We start from the raw sequence: 21,239 nt of genomic DNA on the forward strand, positions 1-21,239 counted from the left end.
AAAATAATTGTTTGATTTGATATTTTTGGATATTTTTATTTTGAAATAGTAAAATCAAAATCCAAAATTCTTCATGTAAACACACCAAATTGTATTTTTTAAAAAAATATTTGGGTGAAAAAAACCTTCAAATTAAATATTTATTGTGTAATATTATGGTAAAATTTATATACTCCATTCGTGTAGCTGCAAAGTTGTCATTTAGTTTTTGTGTTATTACATTTGACATTAAATATATTATTATATTTGAATAATTTATTCTACAAATGTCATTGTATTTGTATTATAAGAGACTAATAAATATATTTTTGTCATTTTTTCTTAATTTGTACTACGTATTGATATAATAACTAATATTTAAACATCAATATGCAAAAAATCAATAACAACATTGCAGCGAAACAAAGGAATATATTTTATAATATCATATTAATATATACTCCATCCGTCTACCTTAAAGATTTACATTTACTTTTTGCGTGTTGCTCTTTGAATATTAATTATTATATCAAAATATAGTATAAATTGAGTAAATAAGACAAAAATATTTTTATTAATATCTTATAATATAAATATAATGATATTTGTATACAAATTTATACAAATATAATAATATTTTTAATATTAAATATAATAACGCAAAAGATAAATGTAAACTTTTAACACAAATCGAAGAAGTATTAAAAATATTATTTTATTTAAAACCCAAGCCAATTCTCACATCTATAAACCAACACGGCTGAAGAATTTCCAGAAGCTCCAGGGACCCCAGCAACGGTCATAATATTAAATAATACTCCCATTGTATTAATATACGTAAATTATATAACACTTTTTGTATTTTTAATAAAAATACTATTTAATGTAAAGTTTGTATGATTCTAAATAAAGACCTAAATTACGCAAGTTTTGTATAAATAAAATAAAATATTTTAAATATTTTTTTTAATAAAGTAAATAAATAAATAAATAATTGAATAATCATTTATTTGTATGATTTTTATAAAAATTAGATAACAATTTATCTAAAAAAAAAACTATAAAAGAGAATATTTCTTGCAAACTTTATATTAACACAAAAGAGTTTCACACAATAAATAAAATATACTCCCTTCGTCCTGGCGCAATGTTGTTGTTTACTTTTTACACGTAGATTTTTGAATATTAGTATTATGAGTTGTAGTGGAAAAGACGAAAATGCCCCTATTAATATTGTGTAATATAAAAGTAACGACATTTGTATAATATAGTATAAGTTAGAAGGGTATTTATTGTATGTAGTACAATTACTAAATTAGAAAATAAAAATCTTATTTTGAAACAACCTGGACGAATTTAGTATAATATTTTGTGTAATTTTTACTAAAAATATAAGGTGCTATATAATTTAGTTTAGCTATTAATATCAAACAGCCGCCATAACAAACCAGTCCAAACCACGCTCCGAAAAGCGTGGGGTCCAGAGGAGCTCCCGGGACCACCACCCATACCGGAACGCCCACAGGCCTCAGCAACACACCATGTGCTCTTCTTGCGAAAAGCATCTCTATCATACCATTCATTCATTCATTGCCACAGTACAACTAAAATTAAAATCAATAGTTAACTTAACTCAACTCATTTCAGTTGACAAAAACTGATCATCAAAAATCATTACAACTTAAAAAAATAAAAAAAAAAATAATAATAATAAAAATAAAATAAAAAGAAAGAAACACATTCTTTGTCCGAATCCCAAAACTTCACGAACTCAATTAATTAATTAAATTAAATTAAATTAATTATTCAGTCTAATTAATTAATTGATTATTAGATTCATACGAATCCACACACATGGACGAATAAAAGACGGGTCCCACAACAAATAATGATTCTGACAATGATAAACCCACTTTCTCTAATCATTCAATTCATCATATAATCGACTTCTTCGATCGAAACCCCTTCACTGTAATGCTCCGACAGCCTCTCTAATGGTGAAAGAATTTTGATCCAAAATGGCGACTGTTCTTCAAGACTTCATTTCTATCCACTGTTGGATTAGTTTTCTTTTTCTTTTTGCAGTTGGGGACAATTTTGGAACAGAAATCTCAGCCCTTTTGGATATCAAATCTAATTTGATCGATCCCTTCGATCATCTCAGCAACTGGAATGTTTCCGACAACAATGCTGCAAGAACGCCGGCGCCGGCGCCGCCGTATTGCAACTGGACCGGCATCGTCTGCGGCGGCGCCGGCGGCATCGAAACGTTGGACCTGTCGAACATGAATCTCACCGGAAATGTGTCGGAAAGGATCGGAGATTTGATCGGCCTTTCGCATCTCAACCTCTCCGGCAACGGCCTATCGTCGGAGCTTCCACGATCGCTGTCGAATCTGACGTCATTGAAGACGATCGACGTCAGCCAGAACAACTTCGCCGGAACTTTCCCGGCAGGCGCCGGAAAATTCTCCGGCCTGATTAGCATCAACGCTTCGAGCAACAATTTCCAGGGCGATATTCCGGCGGACCTCGGCCTGGCGGCCGCCCTCGAAAGCCTCGACTTCCGGGGAAGTTTTTTCCAGGGATCGATCCCCGGAACTTTCCGGAACTTGAAAAAATTGAAGTTTCTCGGCCTGTCGGGGAATAATCTCACTGGAAAACTCCCGCCGGAGCTCGGGGAGATGTCGGCGTTAGAGACGATGATTCTCGGATACAATGAATTCGACGGTTCGATTCCTCGGGAATTCGGTAACCTATCGAATCTTCGGTACCTCGACTTAGCGGTCGGGACGTTAAGTGGTCGGATTCCGACGGAGTTCGGTAAGCTGAAGAGGCTGACGATAGTATACCTTTATCAGAACAACTTCGGCGGAGAAATTCCGATGGAAGTCGGGAATATGACGTCGTTAGTTTATCTCGATTTGTCGGATAATATGTTTACGGGACGGATACCAGACGAGGTAGCGGAGCTGAAGGATCTGCAGTTGTTGAATCTAATGTGTAATAACTTGACCGGTCGGATTCCGGCAGGGCTCGGCGATTTGACGAAGCTCGAGGTCGTCGAGCTATGGAAGAACTCTTTGACTGGGGATTTACCGGCGAACCTCGGTAAGAACTCGCCCCTTCGATGGCTTGACGTCTCGTCGAATTATCTTACGGGTGCAATCCCGCCGGGTTTGTGCGATTCGGGTAATTTAACTAAGCTCATCTTGTTTAATAACTCGTTCTCCGGCGGGATTCCGATCACCTTGTCGAGCTGCTTGTCTCTTGTTCGGGTTAGGGTCCAAAACAACGATCTTTCGGGTGCGATACCGTACGGATTCGGAGCTTTACCGTTGTTGCAAAGGCTCGAATTAGCCGATAACAATATAAGCGGCGAAATACCGCAAGATTTCGCCCTCTCGATGTCGCTCTCGTTTATCGATATTTCCGGGAACAACTTGGAGTCGTCGTTACCGGCGAACATTCTTTCGATACCGAGTCTTCAGACATTCATCGTGTCTTCTAACAAACTTTGCGGAAACGTTCCGGATCAATTCCAAAATTGCCCATCGTTGTCTGTCGTCGATCTCTCGAACAACGGTTTCTCCGGGAGAATCCCTCGGAGTATCGCTTCTTGCGCAAGAATGGTGACTTTAAACCTCAGAAGCAATCGTTTCATCGGAGAAATCCCGACGGCCTTAGCCACAATGCCGACTCTATCGGTTCTCGACCTTTCGAACAACTCCCTCGTCGGGAGGATACCCGAGAACTTCGGAAGCTCCCCTGCCCTCGAAACGCTAAACGTATCGTACAATAAGCTTTACGGTCGGGTCCCGAGCAACGGGATATTATCAACGATCAACGTGAACGATCTCGTCGGAAATCCCGGCCTATGCGGTGGAGCGATACTCCCGCCGTGTCCGCGGGATCTATTCAGGGCATCCAGGTCGAGAAAAGCCCAAGTAAAAAACGTAGTAAGAGGGCTCGTCGTAGGGGTATCGGTCATTTTATCGCTCGTGATCATCGCTCTCGCAGGATTACAAGCGTACAAAAAGTGGTACTTATGCGGAAATGCGCTCACCGATTTGTTCAAGAAGCAAAACTCTGAGTGGCCGTGGCGGCTCGTCGGATTCCAAAGAACGAGCTTCAAGGCGTCCGACGTGCTCCCTTGCCTAACAGACGTAAACGTGATAGGCGTCGGTGGGACGGGAATCGTGTACCGGGTCGAAGTCCCGCCGCCTCACGGCGCGGTCGCCGTGAAGAAGTTGTGGAGATCGGGCGGCGACAATCTTTTCACCGAAGTAAACCTTTTAGGGAAGTTAAGGCATCGGAATATCGTAAGGCTTTTGGGGTATCTTTACAACGAGACGGATATTATGATGTTGTACGAGTACATGCCTAACGGGAGTTTAGGCACGGCGTTGCACGGGAAGCAAGCCGGGAAGATACTCGTCGATTGGGTGTCGAGGTACAATGTTGCACTCGGCGTGGCACAAGGTCTCGCGTACCTTCACCACGATTGTCGACCGCCGGTGATCCACCGCGACGTGAAGTCGAATAATATTTTGTTGGACGGCGACTTTGAGGCGAGGCTTGCCGATTTCGGCCTTGCGAGGCCGATGCTACACAAGAACGAGACCGTCTCGATGGTAGCCGGATCGTACGGATACATTGCGCCAGGTAAATTTTACCGTCGTCTTAAGTTCTGTTTATATAGATATTTTTATCATTTTCTAAAAAGTTATAAAATCATTTTTTATCGTAATATTCTTGAAAAATATTACATTCATCCGGCTCTAAGGAACACATTTACTTTTTGCGTATTGGTATTTGAATATTAACCATTATATCAAAACGTAGTACGAATCAAGAAAAAATGATAAAAATATCTCTATTAGTGTTTTATAATACTAATAGAAAAATATTTGTAAAAAAATTATATAACTAATATATTTTTAATGTTAAGTAGAATGATAAATGTAACGGAGTAAGGGTAGTATCATATTAAAGATTTTTTTATACATATAATATACCACACAAGATAATTTTGTAATATTTTTTTATAAAAGATTTGAAACTCTTGTTTAAAGAAGAAATTTTACTTTTACAGAAATTATTTGATTTTAGAATAGTATTATAGTTATTACGAAGTTTTAATGAAAAATAAAAATGGAATTCTCCTACTATTATATAAATTAACATTTCATACACATAAAAATCCACTTTTTTCTCTCTTAAACAATAATTGTAAAAAATTATTTTCTTAAAAATTGTTTTCTTATCCAAATATTTAGGTTTTGTTTATATAAGAGTTTTGACAGTTTTAAGATTTTGAAACATTTTGAAAATAATAAAATACTTGATATAAATATTTTATAAGATATTTTTTAAAAATTATTATTAATAAATAATGTCAAACTTAAAAGGTATATCTATTATATAGCCTCGTATAAAAAAATAAAATAAAATAAAATAAAATAATTCATATTCTTCTCAATTTTTTTTGTTGTTTTAAGTGATATATTTAGGCTTCTTTTTACTATTTAGTCTTTATTATTTATTTTCGATGATTTTAATAAACAATTTAGATAGCATGCTGAAATTAATAATTCAACATTCACAGTTGATTTATAAAAAATACATAAATTGACACAATTGCTCTTATTTAATTAAATTTTAGATTTAATTCAGCGTGCACTGAATTAAATTTGCATATCTAACATATAAACTAAAGCCTTTTACAAATTGTATCAATAAAAATAAAAGAAAAAATTTAATATAAAACAAAAAAACACATCAATATTTTAAAACATCTCAAAATAAAAATAATAACAAATAAATTGCAACAAATAATATATAATTCAATATACTTTTTTGGCCCGTAGAGTACGGCTACACATTGAAGGTAGACGAGAAAAGCGACATATACAGTTACGGAGTGGTGCTTCTGGAGCTTCTCACCGGAAAGGCGCCTTTGGATGCGTCATTTGGGGAATCGATCGACATAGTCGAGTGGGTTCGGAAAAAGGGGAACAAGGCCGTTTTTCTCGATCCTGACGTTGCAGGACAATGCGAGCACGTGCACGAGGAGATGCTTCTCGTCGTGAAGATCGCGCTTCTTTGCACGGCGAAGCTCCCGAAGGATAGGCCGTCGATGAGGGATGTCGTGATGATGCTCGGCGAGGCGAAGCCCCGGAGAAAGAGTGTTTGTGAGAGTTGGGGATATGGTGCAAATAAGGAGAGACTCATATTTGCACATTCACCTGTTATAGGCCTTCTTTAGATTTATATAATTACATATACATATGCATATATATATATACACTGTGTATTAAAAGTTGTATTTTTTTTAAATTTTTTTATTGATGTGAGAATCTGAAGTAAATTGGTCTGACAAGACAAGTCATATTAGGTGAATATGTGTAGTAAGTAAGATTTGAAGATATCAGAAATTTGAATATACTCTATCTATCTATTTACTTTTTCCACGGAATTTTAAAAATATTAGTATTATATTGGGATATAGTAAAAATAAAAGTAAAAGACTGAACTAACCTTATATTGTATGATATAAATGTAATGACATATGCGTAATATATTGTAAATTGAAAGAGTATTTGTAATGTCAAGTAGATAGCACAATTACTAAAATAAAAAAAGGAAATCGATAGAATATTAAGGAACTGATCAAAATGAAAAAATGAATAGATTATCAAGAGACAAAAGAAATATGATTTTACGGTCATGAATTCATCTTCGTACTACCGAAGCATCACCTACGAGACAAGTTAGAAGGTTTCTTCTTCAAATAGTCGGTAGTTCATTTTATTGGATATGTGTAAAGTTTTCTTGTTTCATATTTTGATTTGAATAGAAATGAAATGTATCATTGATCTTATATATTTTTCTGTGTCAATCGAATATTTTTTTTTTAGTAGATTAAAGAATAATACTCCAATCGGTCTCATCTCAAAGGAGCATAATATATTTATTTTTGGAAATGCTTTTTTTTTTATTTATTTTTATTAATAATAGAAATTTGGTAAATTTTGATAAAACAAGGCACCTAAACTTTTGGTTATTTATACCTATATATATAATTGGTGTAGAAGGAAGACTATCAATAAGTTTTTTTATTTTTATTTTTTAAGTATGATTATTAATAAAAATATAATCTATTCTAATTATATTTATTTAAATCAATATAATTTATTTTTCATTAAAAAAATTGAACAAAATATAATTAAAAGCTTCAAACAAATTTTCACTAAACTATAACAATATATTTTATTTTATTTTTTTAAAAAAGGTTTCAAATTGGGACTTGTTTGGACTTGAATTTTTGGATATTTGAAATCAAATTAAGCCTATCCAACACCATTTCAAAATTGGATTGGGCCGGCCCAACACAAAAATCGAACCGGCCCAAATTACCACATATATAGATTATCTAGATAATAATATATCTAAATAGCAATATATATATATATATATATATCCACCTGTCCAATTATGTCATTTTAGGATGTGTTTGGTAGAGATAAATGAGACAATATAAATGAAAATTGTCTCATTTCTTTTGTTAGAATTGAGAGTTGAGAAATAAACCATTTTTCATTCTCTAATTTCATTTGTCTAGCATATATATTTATTTATATTTTTTAATTTTTTGTATTATTTAATTTTTATATTTATTAAATTATATTATTTCAATTTTATAAAATATCACATTTAATTTATTATTCAAATATTTAATTTTTGTATTATTTTTAAAAAATTATACTAGAGTTTGATCTTACGAAACATCATATCTACTTTATTATTTAAACAAAAAAATTACAAAAGATAATTTTTTTTTTATTTTATAAATTCTCACTCGTTAGAATTTTTTATTGTCCGATTAATTATTTATTCTTGATCGATTCATCCAAACAAAATAATTAATTTTAATTCTCTCCTGAATTCATTTTTTCTTCAATTATATTATCTACTCTCATTTTTCGTCCTAATAAAAGTTGTTGCATAAAGTTCTTCCATACCAAGCGCCATATAAAGATGCATATTAGTATTTGGTAGATTATGAGCTATCTTTAATATGTACAAAAATATTACTCTCTCCGTCCCAGAAGAAGTGTCTTGTTGGAAGTTGGCACGAGAATTAAGTAATAATAGTATTTAATTGAAAATAAGTAATAATTATGGGTAGTTTGGAAAAAATAAGAATAATTTTATTATAAAGTGGGGACCACAGTTACTAAATAAGGAAACAAGACAATTGTTTTAGGACGGACGAAAATAGAAAAATAAAAAACTCTTTTGGAACGGAGGGAATATAATACCGAAGCTATTATTCTATAACAAGAAATCTGGACTTTAGGATTTAGGGTTTAGGGTATCAATAATATTATATACTCTCTTCATTCCATAACTAAAGTCTTAATTGGGTTAAACATGGGATTTAAAAAATATTGATATTTTATTGGTAGTTGGTAAAAAGTATAGATAAAAGACATTTTTGCTCTTGTGAGTGTACTAGTGTAAAAAGTAGTGACAATTGTGTAATAAAAATGAAAAAGTATGGGTAGTTTTATGGTGATATAGTTATTTATGGAAATAAAACCATTGTTTTGGGACGGACAAAAATGGTAAACAAGACTATCATATTGAGACGGATGGAGTATTATATTATTACAAACAACATACTGTATATGTTAATATAATAAAAATAAAATACATGAACAAAACGCACATGCTATAGTCTCAACAACACATAATATTACTACAGACAACACACAGTATTACTACAGACAACACATTATATGTTAATATAATACAAATACAACATATGCTATAGTCTCATCCAACACACACAACAATTGATTTTAGCACATGACATACTTGAATACAACACATTTGTTATTATTAAAAAAATAACACATACCTTTATTATACATAACATATGTTGTGTATAATACTAATGTGTATTGTTTACATATTTGACAAATCACCATCATAACCCTCTCATGTCCTCTCTCCGTCCCAATACAATAGTCTTGTTTACTATTTTTGTCCGTCCTAAAACAATAATCTAATTTTCATAAATAACCATATCACCATAAATTTATTCTTATTTTTTCATTATTATTACACAATTGCCACTACTTTTTACATTAATATACTCACAGGGGCAAAAAAGTCATTTATCCTTACTTTTTACCAACTACCGGTATAATATAAATATTTCTTAAATCTGGTGTTCAACACAATAAGAGTATACTTTTGGGACGGATGGAGTAATATACTCTCTCCGTCCCATTGAAAGGTTTCCATTTTTCATTTTTGTCCGTCCCAAAACAATGTTACCATTTTCTAATTTAGTAATTCTACTACCTACCTAACATAATAAATATCATTCCACCTTACACTATATTATATAAATGTCATTACTTTTATATTATACAATACTAACAGGAGCATTTTTGTCTTTTTTACTACGACCTATTATAATACTAATATTAAAAATTTACGTGCAAAAAATAAACAGTAACGTTGCACCGGGACTGAAGGAGTATATATATATATATATTGAAAACAAAAAAAGATTCATTTTAATAAAATACTAATGCAAACAAGCTGTCCTATCAGTTAATGGTGACAATATCTATACATATAATCCTCAACTGCTACTTATAATTAATTAATTAATTAACCACTCTAATTACTATATTATTATATTATATTATATTATATTATATATATAATCTCTCCTTAACCAATATCAAACTTGACAATTGATTCACTAATTTGATTGAATATAAAAATAGTTTGGAGTTAAGATAAAGGCAGCTACCATCTTGTTCATTTTTATTTTTTAATATATATATATATATATATATATTTATTCTTAATTAAATATGTTAAATTTATACGTGAGATGTTTTTTAAAATTATATAAATAATATAAAAACAATAAATACATGTAATAATATATTAATTTTTTTAGGTTAATTTTTTCAAAAAAAACATATTCATTGCTTTTTTTCTTTTTTTTTTTTCCATAAAAGTGAAACATAATTTGTTATTTCATAATTTAAATAGATAATAAATTATATTTATATATGTATGGGCTGTTTGTAGTTATAAAATATGTTGAATATTATGAAATATTGATCCATAACATATAAAATGATAACTAATTTTAATAATTTAATTATATTGTTCAATAATAAAAAATAGTGTTAAACTTTTTTATTTTTTATTTTTTATTTTTTAATTACCAAATATGTTGATTGTAGATGCACAATTTACAAATTTGTAAAATAAATTTACTAATGCAATTTTATATATATAGATAAGGAGTATATATTTATGTTAATATATATATATATCTATAAATATACATATAATATTATAGTAAATTAATAATATATATTAAAATTACAAATAAATTATTTAGCAAAAAAATAAAAAAAATTACAATTTCTAATTTGTGGGGGGTCCATTAATATATATATATTAATAAATAATAACTTCATATATAAAAATAAATATTTTAAATATGCTAAAATTACACAATATATTGTTATGAAATAAAAAAATAAAAAATTGTATTTTGATCAAGCAATTGTTTTTTTTTTAAAGATTTGAACAATATGTGTAATATAAAAATATGTTTGGTTTTTTATTTTCTTTCGAAAAATTGCATTTATCGGATGATTTAAGTTTAAAGTCTTGTTGTATAAATTTTGAAAATAAACTTAAAATGGTGATAAATGTAATATTTATGGCTATGACTTATATGTTGATACAATGAAGATTTGATTGATAAATTTATTTTAAAAAATGTTCGATAAATAAGATTTTTCAAGTAACAATAATTAAATTAGCAATTTTTTTTATTCTTACGCTTACTCTTTAATATTGTAACTTTATTATTTGTAAAATATGTTATAACTTTTAATAAATTATTACATTTATGATTTAAAATTAAATTTTTAAAAATATATTTTTTTAATTTTAGAAGGTCTATTGTTTTTTTATTTTTGTACGGTCCCCAAAATAGTACGGAGCGGTTCTGTTTGTTCCCTTCCAATATTATTTTTAACTAGAGTTTATACACGTACTTTTACAAATTAAATAAATTAATATATGAGCAAAACTCATAATTTACATTTTCATAATTTTTAGTTTAGTTTTATTTTTTTCGATTTAAAAAGTAATTTGGACCTAATATTTCATGAATATATATATATGAATAATCACAATAATTTCATAATTTAAAAAATTGAAATCAAACTCAAAATATAATTATTTTCCCACATTATTTTATCCAATTTACATAATTATTGGGTCATTTGCCATGTGTGTATTAGTTAAAATTGTATGAAATTATTTCGAGTAGTGGCGACGGATTCCCACGTCATAAAAAAAAAAAAAAAAATTGTATGAAATTATAAATAAAGTTTATACATAATTCATCTTCCTATTATTATTATTACTATTATTATTATTATTATTATTGTGTACACATTTTACACCATTATGTAATAACTATTACATTCCTCCATATAATATATGCTCGAATGAATTGAATACCATTTTGAATTTAAGATAAGTATATATATATATATATATATATATATTTTATGGAAATCAAGATATTTATTTTGTTGTTTTAATCTGTTTGAAATTAATATATACGTTTTCTAGCTATTTTAATAATTTTACTTTTCAAAGTTTCTTTATTTCTTTTTTTTAAAAAAAATAAAATCCTTACAAAAAATGTATGAGTTTTTATTATTATTATTATTATTATTATTATTATTTATATATATTATTCTTATATTTTATATATTCCTTCCGTCCCATAACAAGATATTCATTTACTATTTGCGTAATTGTATTTAACATTAAAAATATTCTTATATGTGTATAATCTTTTGTGTAAATATCATTATATTAGTATTATAAGGCACTAATATAAATACTATTGCAATTTTTCCTTAATTTGTAATATGTTTTGATATAATAATTAATATTCAAAGATCAATACACAAAAAGTAAATGAATACGGGAGAAAACATTATATTAAAATTTACATATAAAAAACAAATGTACAAATATCTAACAAACGAAGAGAATATTATCGGTTATGTTTTTTTGTGGTTTGGAATTAATTAAAAATGAGATGCTAATTTGAATTTTGTTAATAGTATTTTGATATGATATTTTATAAAAATAAATAATATATTTTTATTGAAAATCGTGTTAATTAAATAGTATTGATTTTAATTTGAAATACTCAAAGAACAAACCAGATTAATAATCGGAAAGAAGCTTATTGTAACCTCGAGTGATAGTCTTATGAAAAAGTTTTGGTAGATGTGAAGTGAAAGAAAAATAATAGATAAATTATAGTACTCTATAAATAGTAGAGCTGACAATGAGTCGATTCGTGTCGGGTTGAATATTTTAAATGAGTTAAATTACTCAATCATAACCCGATCCGTTTATGATAATGTTGGGTTCGTGTTGACCCGTTTATTATCGTGTCAGGTTCGGGTTGACTCGTATTGACCCGTTTACATAATTAAGTCGAATTTCTTGATTCAAATTAAATAATTTTTTGTTATGTTGTCGTATTATGTTAGTTTTTATTGGTTTGAGCATAAATTATGTTGAATTATTTAAAATTGAACTTAGTTTAGATTAATTTATGAGAAAATTATTAAATTATGATTATTTTACCTATATAATAAATATATCAATCAATATTAATATATTATAATCGGATTGTCATGTCGGGTTCGTGTAAACCTGCATACATAATTGGGTTGAAATCTTTGACCCAAATTCAATTATTTCGTGTCGAATCGTATCGAGTCAGTTTTTGTCCGCTCTAATAAATAGTAGTGATATAATTATAAATAAATGTGAAATTAAAAAATATAAATTAAAGAGTATGTAAAAATATTTTTACTATAAATAAAAACTTCATACTTTCTGCGAATAGATAAAATAGGAATATATATGTATATGTATATATATATATAATTGATAGAAAAAATATCATTTATTTGCCCAAAATATATTACTCTTTTTATCATCAATTTTGTTCTCATTTTTTCTTTTTATTTTTATTATTATTATTATTTGTAAATTACAAAATCAATTTAAAAAAACCAAACACCCCTAGGTTATTTTGATTAATAATGTCACTCATTCATTTACATTTTTTACTCTCAACTTTACCCCATTCCTTTTTCTTTTATCCTATGAATTTAAGAAGAAAAAATCATTACAAGAAGCAGCCTTGCAACAAGGCTCAGTTTCTTGCAAGTGTTTGACAGGACATTAACCTGAAACAATTAGTATTTTATCATAATATTTGATATAATACTTTTTTTTATTTATCATTTGTCCGTCCGAAAACATTAGTCTCATTTTCATAAATAACCATATCACTATAAAACTAATATTATTTTTTCATTATTATTACACAATTGCCACTACTTTTTACACTAATACTCACAAGGGCAAAATTTTTTTTTACCCATACTTTTTATCCACTACCAATATAATATTAATATTTCTTAAATTTTGTGCCAAACACAACTCAGACTATAGTTTTGGGACGGAGGGAGTATAATATATGTTGGGCTATATAGAAAGATGTGCGGATTATATGGTGTAATATGTTTTATAATTTGTTTATTGCGCTGAAATCAAAATATATTGTTCGACGTACTTCCTCTGTCCCATAACTAAATATCCATTTGCTTTTTGCACGTAGTTTTATAAATATTAATATTATATTTGGATGTAGTAGAAATAAAGTATAAATGACTAAAATAACCTTATTAATATGTGTGACATAAAGGTAATGAAATTTGTGTAATATATTATAAGTTGTAAGGATATTTGTAATGTTAGGTAGATAGTACAGTTACTAAAAAACTTTGTTATTGGACGGACTAAAATAGAAAAATGGATACTTTGTTATGAGACGGAAGAAGTATAATTATATAATGTATTATACTTCATTCGACCGCCAAATTTATTCTCACTTTTCTTTTTAGTCCGTCCCTAAATTTATTCAATTACCAATTTTGGCAAAGTCAACAAATCAGTGTTTAATTATTACTCTTATTCAACACTTATTTACAACAAATACTACAAACTTTATTACATTTCCTCTCTTTATTTATTTTAATTTATAACTAAATTTAAAAAAAATACCTCCAACTAACTCTTTACTTTTATCACATTTTCAATAAAATATTTATTTTTCTTAATTTTCATATCGGCTCAAATTGTGCTAATTTTTATGGACGGATGAAGTATTGTGTATTGTATTACCATTTACTTTGTGAGTTATATATTGTGTTGTGCTATATAATATGTTTATCAGGCTGAAATCAAAATATATTGTGTTATATAATATGGGTTGTATATTATATTAAGATGTATTGTCAAATATAGGATATACTTTTTTATATATAAATATACTTTTATTGAGTACTGGTTTGACTCAATCAAGACAATACCCAAAAAATTGTTCGGGGTTTGAATCTAGAATAGTAAAAATTTTAATTTAAATCTATTGTTTAATATAATATAAATAAATATCGATATATAATTTGAATATAAAATTACTTTTAATGCAATATAGTTATATTAAAAAATATTTGATTTTAAAAAAAAAAAAATTATAAACAGTAAAAAATTTATTTAAAAAACTCTAACCAAACACAGTCTAAATGATGGAAATATAAAAGAAACTTGTCTATCTATTGCTAGCTCAATCCCATTTTAGTTGAGAGTGTGTTTTACTCATCATGAATTTTGGTTTCGATTTACTATTTTAATTTTTTTATTCATTATATTATATTGAAATTTATTTTTATATTTAAAATATCATATAAATATATATATTACATTAAATAATTATTTTAATTCAAATTTTATTATTTAAAACGAAAAATTCAAAATCAAAATCACACAGATATTTTACTTTTTACATCGTATTTTAAATAATACTTTCTTTGTCTTGTATTTTTCTCATTTTTCATTTAAAATTATCCTATTTAAATAATCAATTTTTATTTATAAATTATGGGATCTCAAATTAATTATCAATTCACTTTCATTCTTACTAATATTTATCAAAATATTATTACATATTTTACTATTTATTCAACTGAACCTAAGGGTATTTTATATATTTTTTTATCTCACACAAATCCACTCGTCAATATGATATATATATATATATACACATTTTTAATTTATTGCAAAAAGCAAATAAAATTAGGTGGAATGTAAAGTGTATAATTTTAATACTGTCTCCGTCCCGCTGTAAGGTTGCTGGTTTTTTATATATTGGTATTTGAATATTAATTATTATATCAAGACGTAGTACAAATCGAGAAAAAAAAAGACAAGAATATGTTTATTAGTCTATTATAATAACAATACAATGACATTTTTAGAGTAAATTATTCAAATATAAAGATATTTTTAATATCAAATATAATGACGTAAAAATCAATTGACAACCTTGCTGCGGGATGGAGGAAGTATTTTTTTTAATTTTATTCTTTATTTTTATTTGAATGATTTTATAAATTGTACTGCTCTATATACCGCGTTTAAAAATAAAAAAATTACAATCCACAATAAAAAAATTATATTAAAAGATTTGGACTGAGAGAATACAAAAAAAAATAAACAAAACTAAAATTCCTGTAAAATATTTGAAGCAAAATAATATTTATGTATTTTTTTCTATTATTTTTTCTATTTTTTTTTTCAATATATATGTATAATCTGACCTAAAATATTGAATTATATATATATATATATTACATTCATTAATTATTTTTTATCTAAAATATATATATAAAAAATACCATAAACAAATTCACAATCCTTGATTTTTTTTTTAAAAAAAAGGTTCTTAGATTAATCTTAGGTTCCTTTTAACAACAACAAATTGACAAACTCCAAATCCCTACTTTATTTTGGTAAAATCTACCAAACCAAGAAAATAAAATTCGGAATTCATAAAATAAATGTGTAAATTACGACAATTTAACTTACAAGAAACATTTCCAAGAAAAATCTCCAAAAATTAGTACAAAAAAAAAATAAAAAAAAAAAAAACGAAAACAAAAACATATTTTCTAAATATCATCAAAAGGGATTTTTATAAATACACGAAGTTCCTTTGATAATCTTCTTTTTCTTCGTTTTTTTTTTCTTTTTCTTTTTTCACAAAACGTTTCTTCAAAGATATAAATCGAAGCCAAGACTTAGACTTGCCTAGAGGTTACATTTCTTCGTAAAAAAAATCCAACCCCTTGGAGTCGATAGCCTTCGTCAAGATTTGCCTTCAAACTTCTTTGCCTTTCTCGCGACGCCGTGAGCAATGAATTTGACCTCGACTAACACCGTGGCGAATCCTAACACGAAAAATATGCGACGAATAGCCATCATAATAATTAAAAAACAAGAAGAACAAATAAGAAATGAAGAAGTATGGGTACGAAAGAGTATAGACATATATATATATATATATATAAAGAAATAAAGGAATAATTTTGCATAGTTCATTGTAAGAGAAACAAAGGTCGATAGGTGCAAAGATAGTCGAATAGGCTAAAAAATTAATTAATTAATTAGTTAAAATTATTATGCATAGTGATTAAAGGGCCTACATATAATTAAACAATAATTGATTTCTTGGAGTGCATGAGATGCAATTTATATATTTATATACATATATATGGTTGCAATTTCACCATCTCAAATAATAACTAAAACATTATCCAAACAATATCTCATTCACATAGTGTTTTTTTTTTCTTAAAAAAATAAATTTTGGTGTGTGATATGAAAAATTATGTCAAAAATATAAAATATAGTATTATTTTAGATTGAATATTTTACTTTTTTTTTATTTTTTTATAATGAGTATTTTGACTTTTCTATAAAATATTGTGTTTATTATTATTATTTTTTGAAATCGCAATTGAAAAATAGTGATGGAAGAACAGAGCTAATAATCAAACATCGTCTTTATATAACTTACTCTTTCTTTTTTTTTTTTTTAATGTTTTAATATATTTTTCAAAATGAAATTGTTACTAGTTTTGATATTTCTAAAGAAGATCAAGATATTGAATGACAAAATAACAATATATATATATATATATACACAGCATTCAACCTGTTTAGGGTACAATTTCGATGATTATTACTAAAAAAATACAATATACATATTTATATAATATATACTTCCCCCGTCCCATTGGAAGGGTGAAATTTTCTTTTTGTACGTAAATTTTTTAATATTAATATTATATTGGATTGTAGTAAAAAAGACAAAAATATCCCTATTAGTACGGTGTAATATAAAAGTAACGATATTTGTGTAATATAATGTAAGTTGAAAGGGTATTTATTATGTTAGGTAGGTAGTACAATTACTAAATTAGAAAATTGTAACTTTATTTTTGGACGGACGAAAATAAAAAATGGGACGGAGGAAGTAGTACTTTTCTCTTCACCCACAAATTATACATATTTTTATTGTGAGTTGTTAAATTATAAAGTAATCATTAATCATTTTTAGTAAGTATGAATCCCACTTTATTTTATAAATATTCATATTTACTGTCACATAATTATTTTTACAAAAAAAAAGTAAAAAAAAAATTATTTTTACATTAATTTTAACTACTTACTACAATTAAACTACTAGTATTATTTTTTAAACTCGGTATCAAAAAGTAAATGTTACCTTTCAAAATGGTCGGAAGGAATATTATATTTACTTAAAAAAATAGAAAATTAAATATATAATATTATTTTTTATATTAATAATACGATTTTTCATATCTTAACATAAAAAAAGCACATCACTAATGTGAATTACTTATTTTTTATTCTTTTGGCTGTAGAAATAGTATTTTATTGATCAATCATAAATTTATTTGTAACATATTCAATAAAAAAAAATTAATAATCATCGGATCATTCATGCCCTACTTATGTTCGTAAAAAATTTATTCTTTTTATTTAAAGTATTATATTAGAACATATTTTCTATTCAAAATATTATATAAAAAAATTATTTATATTATGGGAAAAGACTATTCCATAGTAAATAAACAAATTAAATCTCCCCTTCACTTAGGTGACCAACTTGTCGTAAATAATAATATGATATTTTAATATTTCTTTTGAATTGTTGTACAATAATTGGTGGATGCTTTCAACAACGCATTATTAACATTAATATATATATATATATATACACGATTGTGTTTGTTTGTATTTCGGTTTGTTTGTCCAACTAATTTTTTATCTGATACTCCCTCAGTTCCATAACTAAGTATTTATTTGTTTTTTGCACGTAATTTTAGGATATAGTAGAAATAAAGTAGAAATAATTAAAATAACCTTATTAGTACTGTGTGATATAAAAGTAATGACATTTGTGTAATATATTTTAAGTTGTAAGAGTATTTGTAATGTTAAGTAGATAGTACAATTACTAAAAGAGGAAATAGATACTTTGTTATGAAACATATTATAATAGAAAAATGGATACTTTGTTATGGGACGGAGGGAGTATAATTTTCAATATGAAGTTATAATATGTACTCCCTTTGTCCATATAGAAAGTAAATATTTATTTTTTATATAGTATTTAAAAAATAATAGTATTTTAATTATAGTGAGCAGTTAAAAGTAGTGCAATGATATTTTTGTCTTTATTTTTTTGGTGTAAAAGTAATAATGTGATGTAAAGTAAAGATATTTGTGAAAAAAATGAGATATTTAATAAAACATTTACTTTGTAATTGAACGTCTCAAAATAGAAATATATATATTTTAGAAGTATTATATTCTCTTATAAAAAAATCAATATAAATATAAAATATTATTTTTTATATTATCAATACAATTTCTTATACCTCAAATTAAAATATTAAACAAATACATCCCTTATTTTTGTATAATAATAATAATAATAATAATAATAATAAAAAAGTAAATATGCATTTAATTATATATTTGAAATATTTTAGTAACTGTAAAAATTTGAATATATAAAATAGATATTGAATGTTCTTTTTAACGAAAATTAAAATTTTGATTAATTTTTAAATAAAAAATAAATGCTATATATATATATATATATATTGGAAGGGAGGACTAATATACTTTTTCTTTTTTAAAAAATTTAAAAATTAAACTATTTTTTTCTTTTATTTTAAAATTTTAAAATACTCATTTCTATAGTGAAAAGAAAAACAGTACAATGTGTTTGATTTTTATTAGTATTTTATATTTACATTATAGCTTGCTGTGATGTTTTATATTAAAAAAAATTAATTATATTTTCATACAAAATATTATACTTCCTATGTACATTTTCTAATGTTTTAAGTGATATTTACATAATTTTTTTAGGAAATTAGTTTTTTTTGTTGTAAATTAACAAAATAGTTCTTGGGTAAACTATTTTTTTTTTTAGTCCCGTAAGTGGACACCTTTATCATTTTAGTCTCGTAAGTGGAGCATGTCGCAAACTAGTCCCATAAGTGAAAATTTTTTGCTATTTTAGTTCTCCGGCGCCAAAGATGCCCGCGTGGCTCGCCGGAGGTGACGTGTCCGTCAGGTGTCGCTGACCTGGCGGACACGTGGATTTTTTTTTTAATTTTTTTAAAACTTATTTTTAATTTATTTTAAATTTTATTTGTATTTTTTTATTTTTTTATTTGGTACAATTAAAAAAATTATAAAAATTATAAAAAAATAAAATAAATCCATGTGTCCGCCAGGTGTCGCTGACCTGGCGGACACGTCACCTCCGGCGAGCCACGCCGGCGTCTCCGGCGCCGGAGGATTAAAACAGCGAAATTTTTTCACTTATGGGACTAATTTGCGACAGGCTCCACTTACAGGACTAAAATGATAAAGGGGTCCAATTACGGGAGTAAAAAACAGTTTACCCATAGATCTTTATTTTGTGTATAGACATAAAAAGATAAATAAAGTAAGGGTAAAAAGGTAAATTTTATGTATAAAAATAGAAAATAGACAATCATTTTTTTTAGGTTCCAAATAAAAAAAATAGAACATTAGTTTGTGGAGGAAGGTAGTATTAAATATTAGTTTTCCCATCTAAACAATACCCCCTTCTCCTTCGTCATGTTGTATTTCTCTATGTTTAGGTTCTATTTCTTTTACTATATGACATCTTGAATTTCTAAAAAGTATATAATTTTTTTATACAAGATATCATATCAAATAATTATTTCATACAAAATCGAACAAACCCTTTAGTTTGGGTTTAGTGTAAGTGTCAATACATACGAAAAATTCGTTATTAAAATTGCACTTCAAATATATTTGATGTATTTCAAATTTATTTCTTATCCCATCTTTTCCATTCAAATATTAACTCAAATTCAATTGTATGTTTACTTTGGAGTTGATTATTATTATTATTATTATTTTGGTTTATATTCAAACTTCTATTCAAATAAAAAATAAATCACTAAATAAACACATCCAAGTGTATTTTCAAATTATATTTTTACAAAAAATCCCAAATACTGAAATTTACCCATTATATTTTAATAAATAAGAAAAAATAGAAATAATTAATATTTTTTTTAAAAAAAAAAGAAGAGAAAAGCCAAAAATTAGTGATAAAGTATTAATAGCCATCTAACCCAGAAAGTGGATGAAATTGTAAATTCTTGATAGTGACAGAGCTTTTTGTATAAAAGGTACTTAAAGTTTGAATCTCTATCCATTCAACAACAAAATATTTTAGGATTTGGATGAGGTCTTTGCCTTTTGTTTTTGTTTTATTGACATGGCAATCATAGCGTTGTTTGGAGGTTCGGATTTACAATACCCAAAAAAAAATATTTAAATATTTGTAGGATGCGATATAAATATGTATTAATATAATATTTTAAATGTAAAATTAATTTTTAATATAATATTTCTTTCATCCAGTAAAATTAGAACACTTGTATCCGACACGGAGATTAAGAAAAATAAATATTTTATTAAAAAAATAATAAAAATTAAAAAAAAAATAGTCGAAGGTATATTTGAAATTTTAGTTAAAATTAAAAAAATGTTGAGAAAAAAAGTAATAAAAATAATAACAATTATTATAAATAAGAATTGAGATTGAAAGATAGAAGTTAAATATTGATTTGTTGCTTTGTCAAAATTAATAATGA

General features: G+C 26.6%; 1 protein-coding gene across 1 annotated transcript; it reads left to right on the forward strand.

Moving 5' to 3' along the window:
- The first annotated feature begins 1,927 nt into the window (after positions 1–1,927).
- On the forward strand, positions 1,928–6,426 carry LOC127243963 (MDIS1-interacting receptor like kinase 1-like). Its single transcript, XM_051264224.1, has 2 exons — positions 1,928–4,644; positions 5,850–6,426. The coding sequence occupies exons 1-2, from the start codon at positions 1,998–2,000 to the stop codon at positions 6,245–6,247; spliced, it is 3,045 nt and encodes a 1,014-aa protein (XP_051120181.1). The 5' UTR covers positions 1,928–1,997; the 3' UTR covers positions 6,248–6,426.
- The last annotated feature ends 14,813 nt before the right edge of the window (positions 6,427–21,239 follow it).

Source organism: Andrographis paniculata, unplaced genomic scaffold (assembly GCF_009805555.1).
Source record: "Andrographis paniculata isolate CXL003 unplaced genomic scaffold, ASM980555v1 Contig98END, whole genome shotgun sequence".
Taxonomy (NCBI): Eukaryota; Viridiplantae; Streptophyta; class Magnoliopsida; order Lamiales; family Acanthaceae; genus Andrographis; species Andrographis paniculata.